Raw genomic sequence first — 15,505 nt, forward strand, 5'->3', positions numbered from 1 at the left:
ACTTTTTTTTTTCCGGGCATTTTAAATTATACAAAAGAAAATATAGATGAAAAAATGAGGGTCGTTATAGTAGGGGAGAATATTTATGACTTGCACTTGGTATAATGCGAATTAATGTCGCAGCATGACCCCATATAAATATTGGGAGTTTTGTACTCATTACCAATTGTCTAGCTATTAGCTGTAAGCGTTTATCTATTTATTCAGCTAAACTAATTTTGTGTATGCACATGAGCAACTGGATGTTCAACAACAATCCCTGTAGACATATAATAATCATTAAATGCTTGAGATATTAACTTACCAGCATTATCAAGTCTCATCCTTTTAATGGTGTAATCAGAATAATGTGTTCTCAATTTAATAATTTGTGCAAGAAACTTTGCAAATGCCATATTACGGTTTGATAATACACAAACATGAGACCATCCACTAGATGCGTCTATTAGAACCATGAAATATTAAAATGGTCCACATGATAGATGAATTGGTCCATATATATATATATATATAGATATATATATATATATATATATATATATATATATATATATATATATATATATATATATATATATATAACCTTGAATTCTTTCAAGAAACATTGATGATTATTTCTCAATATTATTTTTCATTAATCACCATATGTGTTTTTTCATTAATCACCATATGCGCTTTTCATCATATATCATTTTCACCATATGCGCTTTTAATCGTATGCGCTGCGCTTTTTATCATATGCACTTTTCATCATATGCGCTTTTAATCGTATGCGCTGCGCTTTTAATCATATGCGTTGTGCTTTTCATTATATGTACTTTTCGGTGCTACATAGGTATTTCTCATTTCCGGTTATCATTGACTGATAATCATATCCATTATGATATATATCAGAGAAACTTAACAAATTTCTCTTTGATTTGGGAGAAAATAAAACATTGTTTATCAGAAAATTCATACCATTTGGTAACATGAATTTTTTTGCCTTTTTCGTTCCTTATATCAAGTTTGCAAGACCTGATATAGTTTTTATGATTCATTCATTTGATTTAAATCAATGAAATATTTTTTATATTTGATCATAGTGTGTATGCTACTATTATCTACAATATATAGGTCTTTAAACTTTACCCTATATTATATGCAAAAGAAATTGAGAGTGGAATTAATCAAGGACTTGTGGTTCTAACTTTAATCAATGATACGGAGTATATTATGAGGACAAAGGCTGTTGCGAAGAGGGATCGATCAACACACACACGAAGCAACAATACATTGCTCATGTGTTTTCTTATTGTTGAAAAATGTATGGTTAAATGGGTTTATGTGTAGTTTTATCAATATTTTATTTTGGGATTTTTTTATTTATTTGGACAGCCCTCTTAAACCATGTGCACAATTAAAAAAAAAGTATTTTTAAACTTTGAAACGGATGCATTGATGTACTTTAGTTTACACTGATCAAAAAAAATTTTATTTTTTTTTAAATGCAACTTAGGATTCTGTTTCTAATTGATTGAGGGAACTATTTAATAAAAGAAAAATAATATGTATATGGCATTGGATGCCCATAGGTTATCATACTCTGTTACACCAACTTTTTTTTTTTTTAAATCGAAAAATAAGGCACTAATGGAAAAGATTGGGTTTCGGCCCACATAGGAATTCAATATATAAAAATACGGCTCAAGTAGACCCATTTAAATCTTTTTCCCATCGGTACCAAATGCAAAAGGGTGGGTGCATGTGTTTGTCTGGCTCCACGGCTATTAATTGCAATATTTAATCACTAAGTGTGACTCCAGGTTATGACACCAACTCTAGGCGATTTTTACTCATGTCATCATCAAAACCATTAGTTTGTTTCTATTTTCAGTTACAAACAACCATCCTGAAACCATCGTAACTACCGTACTCCTCTCTTGTTTGTGGGGTTTTAGGTTTTACCCTTTAATTTGATGTTTATTACAATTACAATTTTGGACTAATTGAACCGTTGATTTTGTTGATTCTTTAAATGAATATATGTATAATGTCTCGTTCCTTTTTATTTTTATTTTTTTCTGTCATGACTACCTAATCCATCAATCATTCATGTTGTCACTACTTGAGGGTCCTCAAGAACCGACAACTCATTATATATATTCCCATAGCTTGATAAAATAATGCATATTTAAATTTGATACCTATTCTTTATCTTCATCTTTCTCATAGGTAAAACAGGAGCATATAAAAAAATGCAGCAGGATCGAGAGGGTTTATTGGGGTTGCAGTAGTGGCGTTTGAAACAGCAAGAATAACAAGTAATTTGATTCGAGCTGTTTATAGCAGTATAGCAGTAGCAGCCAAAACAAATCGATGGTGATAGTGTGGTGGTTTACGATTAATAAGAGGAGAGAGAGAGAGATTAATGGTGGTGTTGAGCTATGGTTTGAAGTAGTTATAGAAGGGTGATAACCGTTGGTTCAAAACAGAAAAACAAGAAAGAGTTCGAGCAAGGTGGTGTTGGATGCTAGAGGTGGTGTGTGGTGATACCCGATATGGGTGTTTATATATGTAAGTAATATATGTATATGTATCTTAATATTTCTGTTTTTTTCATGTGTTCATTTAGTAGACATTTAAATCATGTATAGAGTACCTGATGAATCAGTGGTTGAAGGAAGAACCCAAGCTAATAAATTCTTGATCGAAAGACGCATTTGAGGTTTCAAGATCTTCCAGCGGTGGAGGACAATGGCCGACGGGAGCTCTTCGTGCTGATAACGTGTTATAATTCAGTAGGCTTATAACTACCTTTCGTGTTATAATTCAGTAGGCTTATAACTACCTTGAGATGAAAGAAGAGAGTAAATTCTTATTGAAAAATGGTGTACATATCTTTACAATTGAGTGAGTATTTATAATACTAAAACTTAACTATACATTACTCGTTTTCATCTTCAATTATAGAGTAGGTGAAATAGTAATCAATAATTCATAATTTTACTGTGCAAGATTATCAATCATCTCTATTCATCTGCATGCGTACAAAATAAGAATCCATCCATATCATAACACAAACAACATTACTTTAGAAAAGTTTTAACAAGACTTTGCGTGCGTTTTATTAAAAAAAACATATATTAACTGCTAAAAATCTTATGAATGGTTCTGCATCATTTGTCATTCAGATTTTACAAAAAACCGCACGGAATAGTTTATCGTGTTAAGCCATTTAATTAAAAGGCGATCAAACACACCCTTAATCTCTTGTGTGTGTAACATTGAAAAACAACAATCATTCCTACACGGCCTACACCTGAGAGAAAGACGTGTTTCTCTACCATTAAGTTAAGAAAGACATTTTCTCGAAATTAAAAAGACTGCTTTCAAAAGAACCTACAACCAACATGATTTTAATGATTCATATCAGTTTAGAAATCGATATTACATACTATTGTGAAATGTTTAATTTATTGGTTTCAAACTCGACTGTGAGACAGTGTGTACTCCATATGTCACAAAGATGATGGTATCTAGAGCATAGGTTGCTTTTGCAAGTTCTTTTCTTTATGTAAAAAAATGCCCCAAGAGTAACATATATTCATTCCAACTAAATAGTGTTTGATATGTAATATACACATTGTTAACAATAGATCATCTAACAGCCAATAACTAAACACGAAGACAAAAAAAAAAAAAAGATCACTTTATACTTCTTCTGTAGCTCTGAATGAAACCACTAGCAAAGCTCAGATAATACAGATATTAATGGTGGATCTTATGTTCTTGCACGCCTTGGATGAAACCGATTTCAGAAACAAAATAGTTTAATTTTGAGAAAATGGTGTGCATATAGTTGATTGTTGCACTTAGTTGAAACTGTTAAGCAGAAATCGTCATCGGCTGCTGACTTTGACTTTCCTTTTTATATATGTTGATCTCCTCCTCTTGTACCTCACCAACTGTAAAGAGATTCTATTAGATCAATAAAATTTCTATAGTACATGGTTTACACAAACGTTTTGATTATCTGTAATGTACTCAAATTGTCTTTTAACAAAAACAGTAAAAGATCGACAGTTTATTTGTGTAACAATGAGCAAATAGGTAGTTTTAAGAGTGATAACCTTCAAGAAGAACAGCTAAGTTTGCCTGAGCATCTGCTGCAGCGTTTTTGTCCTATCAAAATATTTAAAAATGTAAACTTGAAGAGATAAACAACTGCAAAATACTAAGACAATAACCATTAATCAACCAAAGTATTGTACCCGTAAGACATGATAAACTTGGAAAAACAGAAACTCGTCCTTTAATTTCTTTGCTTCTTCATACCACTTGCTTATGTTCTCATTCCTCACCCTCCATAAACCTTGAATCTGTACAAAACAAGTTTTTTATTTTTTAAAATAAGCATCCAAACATTTTGGCTACATTGGTGTCTGTGTGTATGAATATATGGGAGACACCTGCTTGCAAACGAGTTTAGACTCTCCTGCAACACATATATTTGTGAACCCTTTGCTAAGAGCATATCTCAATCCTAATATCATAGCTCGATATTCGGCAACATTATTAGTTGCTACCCCCAAAACTTCACGCACTCTATATAACTACATAAAACCAGGTATATCACTTTATAGCCGTTAGAATAACAAAATTAAAATAAATATAATAGAAAGAACAAACAATAAGGCATGTTTCTGGGCATGCCTGATTGTCTGTTCTTTATATTATATTATATTTATTTTAATTTAGGGTTTAGGGTCGAGAAATCATGGGATACATACCAAAATTCCATCAGGACTCCGTATCACGGCTCCTGCTCCAGATGGGCCTGGATTTCCTTTACAAGCCCCATCAAACTCAAGAATACAAGAACGCTGTCAATTAGTTAGCGAAATGGGTTACGAATATAACTAGCATCAAACTCAAAAATACATTTTTTTTATCTTAAATAAATCTGAAATACCAACTCACCCCAGTTTGTGATGCCAAAGCTTCCTGAAAGGTCTTTGTGGTTCGTCTATGGAGATAGGTGGTGGATGCTGCATAGAAAAGACGAATCTTTCGGTTTAAAAATGACCACAGAACTAATCAGTATCGATTAAGTATAATGGACATTGGTACTTTATTAGTTCATTAGACTGGGATAACAATGGCTGTCTCTTGATCTCGAGACATATTTCACTATGTTTTGTTGTTCATTTATTAGATGGAAAACGAAAGATGAATATGTTACCTGGAAAAGACATGGTACCAGCCGTCCAAATAGCTCTTCGGTCAAATCTACGGCTCTGATTGAGTACAAAGCATCTTTGAGCCCATGGGATTGCAAATACGCCTCAGTTCCCTTTGGCATACTGTAACCTTTATAAACACTGACAGGAGGGTCACATACCTAAGCGAAAACACACACACACATATATTCAGAAATATATATATAAAAAGTGATCGTTTAGCAGTGCATCACGAGATTGACTATAACATCATTGTGTGTTTCAAATCACTGAGTAATCAGTTTCTAGTGCTCGTTTACAGTAAATTGCCCAGATTATTCAAGGGCAATTGGTTGTAAAAGTCCCCCTACTAGGCCAACTAGTCCCCGACTAGTTGAGATTTTGAAGTAGTCCTACTAGTGGGACTAGTCTCCGACTTGGCCAATTATGTGTTCAAAGTTGTCAAAAAACCAATATAGTCTGTCAAAGTCGGATTTATTACATCAAAATAGGTCAAATACAGTCGAAGTCAAAGTTGATCAATTTGTGCCTAGTCCCCGACCCATTAGTCCCGGTTTTTACAACGTTGTTCTAAGGATCATCAAAGTTGAGTAATCACAACAAAACTGATTATTCTGATGTAGCAGATACACTGCATGTTAAGATCATAACAATTGAGTTAAATGGAGGAAAGTATCTTATGAATTCATTTATCAAACTGGTTAAAGTTAGAGTGCAGCTAAATCGATCAATTGCATCTGCTTACTGTCTGTCCTATTAAACGTAGGATGTGTTTGATTGACTAAATGTTCAACCGTTCAGCATTCAATGGGTTTGTTTGTTACATCTAAATGAATATGATGTTGAACCTTTCACAGTCTGTGTTGAACCATTTAAAGTTGAAATGCACTCTTAACCATTAGGCACCTCCTTTTCCTTTAATAACATCCTTAAAATATACCTGACACACTTATTAAACAATTGTATTCTTTTATTTACTCAATTATATGATTAATGTATTAATTTTACTTAACTCATAGAGTTCATTCAGAAGGATAATCAAACAAGTTATTGTCATTTAGAACCTTTTAATCATTCAGATTTTGAACCATTCAACGCTTAATCATTCTATTTTATCAAACGTACCCTTAATTCATTTGACTAAATTTTAGAAGCCTAAAAACAAAAAATTGCATTCAACCTCGAGTCATGACATAGTAAGAGAATTATGTAAATACCAAACATGTTATCAACTTAATAAATTGATGGTAATGATAAGCAGATAGCAGTAACTTGAGATACCTGTTTGCCTCCTTCTCAGACTTGAAATCAACAAAAGCGAAACCTTTGCAAACAGGTTCCCTGGTTTTTTCATTCCCTAACACTGCAGGAATTATGTTGACAATTCCAGAAAACGGTTTAAAAGCCAGTTGTAAGTCTCTATGGATATTCTTCTTCTTTGGCAGGTTAATCAAGCGTACCCGAATTCCATTTGGCGGCACTTCAGGCACTAAACAATAAAACCAAACAACATAAATTAACTCTCCACTATGTTGTCACAATTTATCACTCACCTTAAGATACTTCCTGAATTGTAAACTTTCAAAGTCAAAGTTACTGCTTTTGTAACAAAGAAATGATACACATCATGTACAATATTCACAGTAACATTGAACCATTTAAACTTTTGTCTAGTGAAACACAGTGAAGCCAGCACATATTCCTTTAAAACTACTATTATCATATAAAATTGGCACTTTTAACTAAAAATGTTTGACTACCAAAGTCAATACTGCATCCTATAATGAAGAGGCTATATTTTACTACAGAAATTCAAGAAAATTAATTAAATTAAAACAAAACCTTTCTGTTTTGGAAGGTTTTCTTTCTTAGGGTTTCCATCTTCAGGATTCTTCTTGAGATTATTAATATTAGCGATCTGAGCAACCTTACTCTGTTCTAACTCTTCAAGTAATTTATCTTCCACACTTGTATCATAAACTTTCCCTTCACCAAACCCTAATGGTTTGTTTCGAGTCCACTCCCTCATGTTCCTCAGTGGAACAATTATCTCATCATCATCTTCTTCTTCTTCTTCTTCTTCTTCTTCATCTTCGAATTCATCATCAAATTCATCCTCAAATTCATCATCAAGATCGAAATTTTCAGTTGCAAGAGTGGTGGGTTCTGCTATAATTGGGGTTTTTGAGGCCAAAAGAGGGGACCCGGATGGTGATTTAAGATGAAATGAGAGTAATTTGTGTGTGGGAAATTGGACTGAGACAAAAGAAAGTTGGTGGTGGGTTTTATTATTGGAGTGAAGCAGAACAGGGGAATTGAGTGAGAAAGGGATTTGAAACAGAGTAGTTGATTTTAGGAGCGCCCCATTGTTGTTCATGATTGAATCGAAAAGATGATAATATTATAGGATTCAATTATAAATGAGTTCGCAGGTTTGTGTGTTTGTGTTTCGGATAAAATATGGATCGGGTGAGGTCGTATCCATATCCATATCCATTTATTTTTTTTACTTTTCATCCATCCATATCCATATTCGTCGGGTGAAGCGGGTTAATAGATAATTATCCATATCCGTTTAATTTATTTTATTTTTAACAATTATAAGCGGTGGTTCACTATATACGATCAAAAGTAATATTTTTAATAGTTTATGCGACCGAAAGTCACATTTTACTAATCTATATAACAATATTCAATAGATGGCCTATTAAACGTGTAACGATATCGACATGTAAATTGCTTACTTTTAGTTACATGGAATCACATTTGAACCACCAAAGTACGATAAATACATTTGATTATTTAAACAAAGCAAAAAATAAGAAGAAAGTTATATTTTTAGAGAAAATATAAAGAAAGATGAATATGAATATAATTAATGAAATATCACTACATAAATGATACTAATTTGAGTGATAAATTTATATATTTAGTTATTTCGGGTGAAAGCGGGTTCATCCATGGATGAAATTTTTTCATCCACATCCATATCCATATACATTTAGATCGTCCATATCCACGAATAATCGGGTGGATAGGATGGATATCCACTGGATCGGGTATCCATTGTCATCCCTATGCTTCACTTTGATGACACAAAAATTCGTTTTTCGAATTATCCAAAATTCAATTTAATAAAAATGTTACGGAGTTTTTTTTTTTTTGGTTAAACTAAAAAGTTTTACTAAAAAAAATAATGAGAAATTTATACACTCATTTTTTTCACGATAAAACTCGAACTCATAACCTTATAGTTAACAAAACTTTTTGATACCACCACATAAGAAGTCCATTTGGTAAATGATTTTACTCAAATGACATAAAATTTTCTCATATACACGTCTATTGTAACGACCCGTCAAAATCGCTATTGACGCGGCACGTTAATCATTGATTCCATAGTGAGGTTTTGACCTCTATATGATACGTTTTGATAAAATATTGCATTCATTAAAATAAGTGACTTTCTAAACATAGAAAGTTATAAACATGTGGGCGAGTGCTTAGGTATAAGCAAAACCCCGAAATACATAAGTCTTTAATTTACAGGTTGACATCACAGTCCAGTTATTTATTACACAACGCAGTTTTATTTTGAATGCAATAAACTTTGTACAAAGCATGAGAGACTCCATGCAGGCAACAAGCACATCACAGCGGAAGCATTCTAAGGACCTGAGAATAAAACATGCTAAAAAGTCAACACGAATGTTGGTGAGTTATAGGTTTAATTGCTCGAGTCATAAACATATATAAAGATAGACCACAAGATTTCATCAAAAGTTTATCAATAGATTCTACGTAACAGAGCACCCTGGTAACTAAACTTAACGCTATAGTGATAATTACCCCATTCGTTTTAATACACGCAAACCAACGTGTCTTAAACTCAAATAACATACGTCCGTTAAAAGGCTAGCGCTCTAGCTCGGACGGGGATGTCAAGCCCTATGGATCCATATACAATTATTCGCGCCCACCAGTCCATATCCTATGTACTGGCAGCTACTAGTTACCAAAGCTAAGGGATTTTCGGTTTAACTCAGTGTAGAATTTAGTATGTACTTGTGTCTTATCGCGTTTAAAATAAATTGCATATATTCTCAGCCCAAAAATATTTAAAGTATTTAAAAAGGGAGACTATAAACTCACAGTTCAATATTGAGACTCAATATTGTAGGCAAATTGCGTAGATGTAATGATGGTAGATGACTGTATGGTTGGCCTTGGATTCAAGAACAATACCCCGGACAATACCCAATATTTCCTTAGCTTAAAGCGGTTTGAAACCCGAATTAAAACACACTCGAATATACTTTATTATTATTAAACTTAAAATTAAAATTATAATTATAATTATAAATTTAAATTTAAATTGAAGAAGAATAAGAAAGAGTTGAAAAAAAATCGTCGAGCAAACTGGTGTATTTATAATACTTTTCCATTTACTGTAGCTCATGCGATCGCATGAGTTTTCAGTGTTTTTGCCATGCGATCGCATGGCCGCCTTTTCTGTTTTTGTTTGCTAGTTCGTCGACATCAAATAGTTTACTGTAGCAAATAGTGTTTACCGTAACAAATAGTGTTCACTGTAGCAAATAGTGTCTTACTGTAGCAAATAGTGTTTTACTGTAGCAAATCACTGTAGCAAATAGTGTTTTACTGTAGCAAAGTAATTTTTACTGTAGAAAAGTCGTTTTTACTTGTACATATATATACATACATATAATTGTTCATGAATCGTCGAGAGTAGTCAAAGGTAATTGTATATATGTAACAGTTCTAAAATTTTGAGACTCAATCTAACAGACTTTGTTTAACGTGTTAAAATAATAAATCGTATAGAGAATTGGTTTAAATAAGTCAAAAATTTTCGGGTCATCACAGTACCTCCCCGTTAAAGAAAATTTCGTCCCGAAATTTTGAGTAGTACCTGTTTCATGAGCGATATCAGTGAACAAATGTGGATACTTTTGCTTCATTTGATCTTCACGTTCCCAAGTAAACTCGGGTCCTCGTCTTGCGTTCCAACGAACTCTAACTATCGGTATTTTGCTTTGTTTTAATTGTTTGACCTCACGGTCCATGATTTCGACAGATTCTTCGACAAAATGGAGTTTATCATTAATTCGTAATTCGTCAAGAGGAATTACGATATCCTCTTCAGCTAAACATTTCTTCAAATTTGACACGTGAAATGTGTCGTGAACACTACTAAGTTCTTGCGGTAGCTTTAATCGATAAGCAACTGCTCCAATTCTTTCGGTGATTTCAAAGGGTCCTACGTACCTAGGACTTAGCTTTTCTCGTTTACCGAATCGTACAACGCCTTTCCAGGGTGACACTTTCAACATGACTTTGTCGCCCACTTGAAATTCTAGTGGTTTTCTTCTTACATCAGCATAACTCTTTTGGCGACTCATGGCCGTTTTCAATCGCTGTTGTATTTGAATGATCTTTTCGGTGGTTTCATGAATAATTTCTGGTCCAGTAAGTTGTCTTTCTCCTACTTCACTCCAACAGATAGGAGATCTGCACTTTCTACCGTAAAGTGCTTCAAATGGCGCTGCGTTGATGCTCGTATGATAGCTGTTATTGTATGAAAATTCTGCCAACGGTAAGTGTCGATCCCAACTGGTTCCAAAGTCAATCACGCATGCCCGTAACATGTCTTCCAATGTTTGTATTGTTCTTTCACTTTGACCATCTGTCTGTGGGTGATAAGCGGTGCTCATATCTAATCGAGTTCCCAATGCTTTTTGTAATGATTGCCAAAAACGTGATGTGAATCGGGTGTCGCGATCAGATATGATAGAGATGGGTACACCATGCCTGGAAACTACTTCCTTCAAATATAGGCGTGCTAATTTCTCCATACTGTCTGTCTCCTTTATTGTTAGAAAGTGAGCTGATTTAGTTAGACGATCAACTATCACCCAAATAGTATCATGACTACTTGCAGTCCTTGGCAATTTCGTAATGAAATCCATGGTTATTCTTTCCCATTTCCACTGCGGAATTTCCGGTTGTTGCAGTAATCCTGACGGCTTTTGGTGCTCAGCTTTGACCTTTGCACACGTCAAACATTTGCTTACATAAGTAGCAATTTCTGTCTTCATATTAGGCCACCAATAAAACTTCTTGAGATCGTGGTACATTTTCCCGTTTCCTGGGTGAATTGAGTACCTCGTTTTGTGTGCTTCATCCAGTACTAGTTGTCTTAGGTTACCATGTTTTGGTACCCATATCCTACCAGCAAAATACAGGGTTCCATCGGCTTTTACTTCAAGTTGTTTTTCTAACCCTTTGCTCATTTCGCCTTTTTCGTTTTCTTCTTTTAAAGCTTCTAACTGTGCTGCTTGAATTTGCTTTGTGAGATCAGTACGAATTGTAATATTCAAAGCTCGAACCCTAAGAGGTTTTACTCTTTCTTTTCGACTTAAGGCATCAGCTACAACATTAGCCTTTCCGGGGTGGTAACGGATTTCACAATCGTAATCGTTTAACAACTCTACCCAGCGACGTTGCCTCATATTGAGTTGTTTTTGATCAAAAATATGCTGAAGACTCTTATGGTCAGTGTACACTGTACACTTGGTGCCATATAGATAGTGTCTCCATATTTTGAGTGCAAAAACTACTGCTCCAAGTTCTAAATCATGCGTCGTATAGTTCTTTTCATGAATTTTTAGTTGTCGTGAGGCATATGCGATGACTTTTGTGCGTTGCATTAATACACATCCTAAACCTTGGCGTGAAGCATCACAATAGATCACGAAATCATCATTTCCTTCCGGTAATGACAAAATGGGTGCAGACGTTAACTTCTTCTTTAATAACTGGAATGAGGATTCCTGTTCTGTGGACCAATCATACTTCTTTCCCTTTTGAGTCAATGCAGTTAAGGGTTTGGCGATTCTAGAGAAATCTTGAATGAATCTTCGGTAATAACCAGCAAGACCTAAGAATTGGCGAATTTGTGTTGGAGTCTTCGGGGTTTCCCATTTACTAATGGCTTCGATCTTGGCGGGGTCAACTTTAATTCCATGTTTACTGACAACATGGCCCAAAAATTGTACTTCTTGTAACCAGAAATCACACTTCGAAAATTTTGCGTACAATTCTTCTTTCTTGAGTATCTCCAGTACCAGTCTTAAGTGTTGCTCATGTTCTTCCTTGTTCTTCGAGTAAATCAATATGTCGTCGATAAAAACAATGACAAATTTGTCTAAATACGGTCTACAGATGCGATTCATTAGATCCATGAATACTGCTGGAGCATTAGTTAATCCAAAAGGCATGACTAGAAACTCATAGTGACCGTAACGGGTTCTGAACGCGGTTTTAGGAACATCTTCTTCCTTCACTCTCAGTTGATGATATCCGGAGCGTAGATCAATCTTAGAATAAACACTTGATCCTTGCAATTGATCAAACAAATCATCAATCCTCGGTAATGGGTACCGATTCTTGATCGTTAATTTGTTTAATTCTCTGTAATCTATGCACATTCTCATAGATCCATCCTTCTTCTTGACGAACAGAATAGGAGCACCCCAAGGTGAAAAACTAGGACGAATAAATCCACGGTCCGATAATTCTTGCAACTGGTCTTGTAATTCTTGCATTTCTGAAGGTGCAAGTCTATATGGAGATCGGGCTACAGGTGCAGCTCCTGGTATGAGATCAATCTGGAATTCTACACATCTATGTGGAGGTAGCCCCGGTAATTCTTCTGGAAATACTCCGGGATATTCTCTTACAACCGGCATGTCATTAATGCTTCTTTCTTCAGTATCGATCTTCTTTATGTGTGCCAGAATAGCATAACAACCTTTTCTTATAAGTTTCTGGGCCCTCATACAGCTGATAAAGTTCAGCTTTGAGTTGCTCTTCTCCCCATAAATCATTAATGACGTTTCATCCTTACGAGGGATGCGGATTGCTTTCTCAGCGCAAACAACTTCCGCTCTTGTTTTGGACATCCAGTCCATGCCAACGATTACGTCAAAACTTCCTAATTCTACGGGTATCAAATCGATTTTGAAGGTTTCACCAGCGAGATTCATTTCGCAACCATGGCAAATTTTATCGGCTTTTATCAGTTTACCATTAGCTAATTCAATAGTATATTTATCGTCTAGAGGTAATGATGCACATTTTAGTTTAAAACTAAAGTATTTACACATATAACTTCTATCAGCACCCGTATCAAACATAATAGAAGCTAGTTGATTATTAACGGTAAACGTACCCGTGACAAGATTAGGATCCTCACGTGCTTTACTGGCACTAACATTAAATGCCCTCCCTCGTGCGGGTTCTTTGTTCTTCTCCTTATCAGGGCATTGATTTATAAAGTGACCAGACTTCCCGCATCCATAACATTTCTTGACATCGGTCAATTTTGTCTTTACTTCAGAAACGGTGGCATAACAATCTTTCGCCACGTGTCCTTTCTTGTTGCACTTATCACAGACCACTTGGCAATAGCCTGCATGATGTGTGTAACACCTTTTGCAGAACGGATGAGGTCCCTTATAGTTAGGACTTGCAGTTGCCCCATCTTGTTTACCTTTAAAAGTTTCTTGTTTCTTCAGGTGAGTACTTTTGCCCTTATAGTCTTCCCATTTCCTCTTTCCTTCAGTTGTCTTGACTTCGGTAATTGGTGCCTTAATCGAACTCTCTGTGATCTGGTCCATGAGTTGGTGTGCCATTGTCATGGCTTCCTGCATCGTATTCGGTTTGGACGATGTAACATTTCCTTTGATATTGATCGATAAACCGTCAATATACATTTCTATCTTTCGTTTCTCGTTTGGCACCAATTCGGGACACAACAAGGCTAGTTCCATGAAACGCTTTTCATAGTTATTGAGATTCGCGCCGATAACCTTCAGATTACGTAACTCAGATTCCATTTTTTTGATCTCGTTTCGAGGACAGTACTCCTCGATTAGCATCTTTTTCAGTTCTTCCCAAGAGATATCATATGCCGTATCTATTCCTTCTGCTTTAGCATAATTGTTCCACCAAGTAAGTGCACCGTCTTGCAACGTACACGAAGCATACTTTGACTTGTCTCCGTTCGCACAATTACTGATTTTGAAAACGGACTCCATCTTTTCAAACCATCGGGTTAGACCGACTGGTCCCTCGGTTCCACTAAACGTCTGTGGTTTGCATCCTTGAAAAGTTTTGTATGAGCATCCGTTTCGTGAATTTGTGTTTACGGCTGCTGCTTTAGCTGCTGCTTCGGCTGCTGCTTTTGCTGCTTCAGTTGCAGCAATTCTTTCATTCACACGTTTCTCGACTAGTTGCTCAAACTCAGCATCCGACATTTGAGACATGTTTCTTCAATAAACACAACAGATATAATTTAATCATATAGAATATTATAGGTAAAATGAGTTGTCAATAGTTAATCGTAGCATATTAATAATATGAACCGATTATTATAAAAGCCTTTTCTTCTTATTAGCATTTTATAATTATTTCTAGGGTATTACCTACCCGTTAAGTTCATACATAATAGCTAGTACAAGTAATTAACTACTAAAATCCTAATAATATTCCACTATGAAAATTATAGCGAGTTACTACATTATTATGTAATAATAATAATAAGAAGTAGTAATAATACAAATAATCATTCCATGCATTTATTATTAATAAACCAAAATAATACAATACCATACAATACTGATATTTTACATATGCTTATTTTACATAACAAGATAGAGTAGCACACATAAGCAATAAAATAGCGCATGGAAGATTTATGGTTGCGAGGTCGTTCATTCAGAACTATCAGAAACTTCTTCCCATTTGGTTCTCTCTGCCAATTGTTTGTGTGCACATGGTCCGACAGACATTCTAGCAGTGTATTTTATTTTTAGTTGGGGTTTTGAGGTACCCGTTGCCTCAGTGGGTTTAATACAATAAGGGTGGTTACGGATCGAATGGTCCTGTTCTTTTTTAATAATTAAGGACATTTTATTATTGTGGTTGTTTTTATTATCTATAGCAAGTTGGAATTTCTCCTTAGTGATCTCTTTTATTTCATTAGCGAAATCCTCCTCCTTACTGATCTCGTCTGATGACGAACTGTCTGAGTCATGTGTAGGAGAATATGATGACGAACTGCAAGAATATGTACCGGTGGTCATGAACCGAAATCTGCCAGGCGTAATCGGCACAACCCGCCCGTCGGCGGTATATCTGGACCAATGTCCATATTTGTTTAGAAATGGACGATCCTCGTTTACTCCAGGGATCATGGG

The 15,505-nt window shown here is 35.0% G+C and overlaps 1 protein-coding gene across 6 annotated transcripts; it reads right to left on the reverse strand.

The window, feature by feature from the left end:
• Positions 1 to 3,572: 3,572 nt before the first annotated feature.
• LOC139893204 (uncharacterized) lies at positions 3,573 to 7,609 on the reverse strand. 6 transcript variants are annotated; one of them, XM_071876354.1, is made up of 7 exons: positions 5,225 to 5,362; positions 4,963 to 5,030; positions 4,773 to 4,847; positions 4,452 to 4,595; positions 4,254 to 4,361; positions 4,113 to 4,164; positions 3,573 to 3,947 (listed from the first exon to the last, which is right to left on the reverse strand). In XM_071876354.1, exons 1-7 carry the CDS (start codon positions 5,235 to 5,237, stop codon positions 3,868 to 3,870), a joined length of 540 nt encoding a protein of 179 aa, XP_071732455.1. In that variant the 5' UTR covers positions 5,238 to 5,362; the 3' UTR covers positions 3,573 to 3,867. The 6 variants fall into 6 exon arrangements, 5 of the variants coding, with proteins under 5 accessions (XP_071732455.1, XP_071732454.1, XP_071732453.1 ...); XM_071876353.1 differs by having other exon boundaries at positions 4,773 to 4,865; XM_071876352.1 differs by lacking the exons at positions 3,573 to 3,947; positions 4,113 to 4,164; positions 4,254 to 4,361 and adding exons at positions 6,504 to 6,711; positions 7,065 to 7,609 and having other exon boundaries at positions 4,466 to 4,595; positions 5,225 to 5,363.
• Between the last annotated feature and the right edge of the window lie 7,896 nt (positions 7,610 to 15,505).

The sequence above is a fragment of the Rutidosis leptorrhynchoides genome, chromosome 2 (genome assembly GCF_046630445.1).
Source record: "Rutidosis leptorrhynchoides isolate AG116_Rl617_1_P2 chromosome 2, CSIRO_AGI_Rlap_v1, whole genome shotgun sequence".
In the NCBI taxonomy this organism is placed as follows: Eukaryota; Viridiplantae; Streptophyta; class Magnoliopsida; order Asterales; family Asteraceae; genus Rutidosis; species Rutidosis leptorrhynchoides.

Bases quoted from the DNA above. Each gene is read 5' to 3' on its own strand.
- LOC139893204 (XM_071876350.1), bottom strand. From the start codon at position 7,599: ATGAACAACAATGGGGCGCTCCTAAAATCAACTACTCTGTTTCAAATC. The intron at 5,364-6,503 runs GTATCTCAAGTT...CCCTCCTGTCAG, and splicing joins TCTGAGAAGGAGGCAAACAG to TGTTTATAAAGGTTACAGTA. The intron at 5,031-5,224 runs GTAACATATTCA...TTTTCTATGCAG, and splicing joins TGGTACCATGTCTTTTCCAG to CATCCACCACCTATCTCCAT.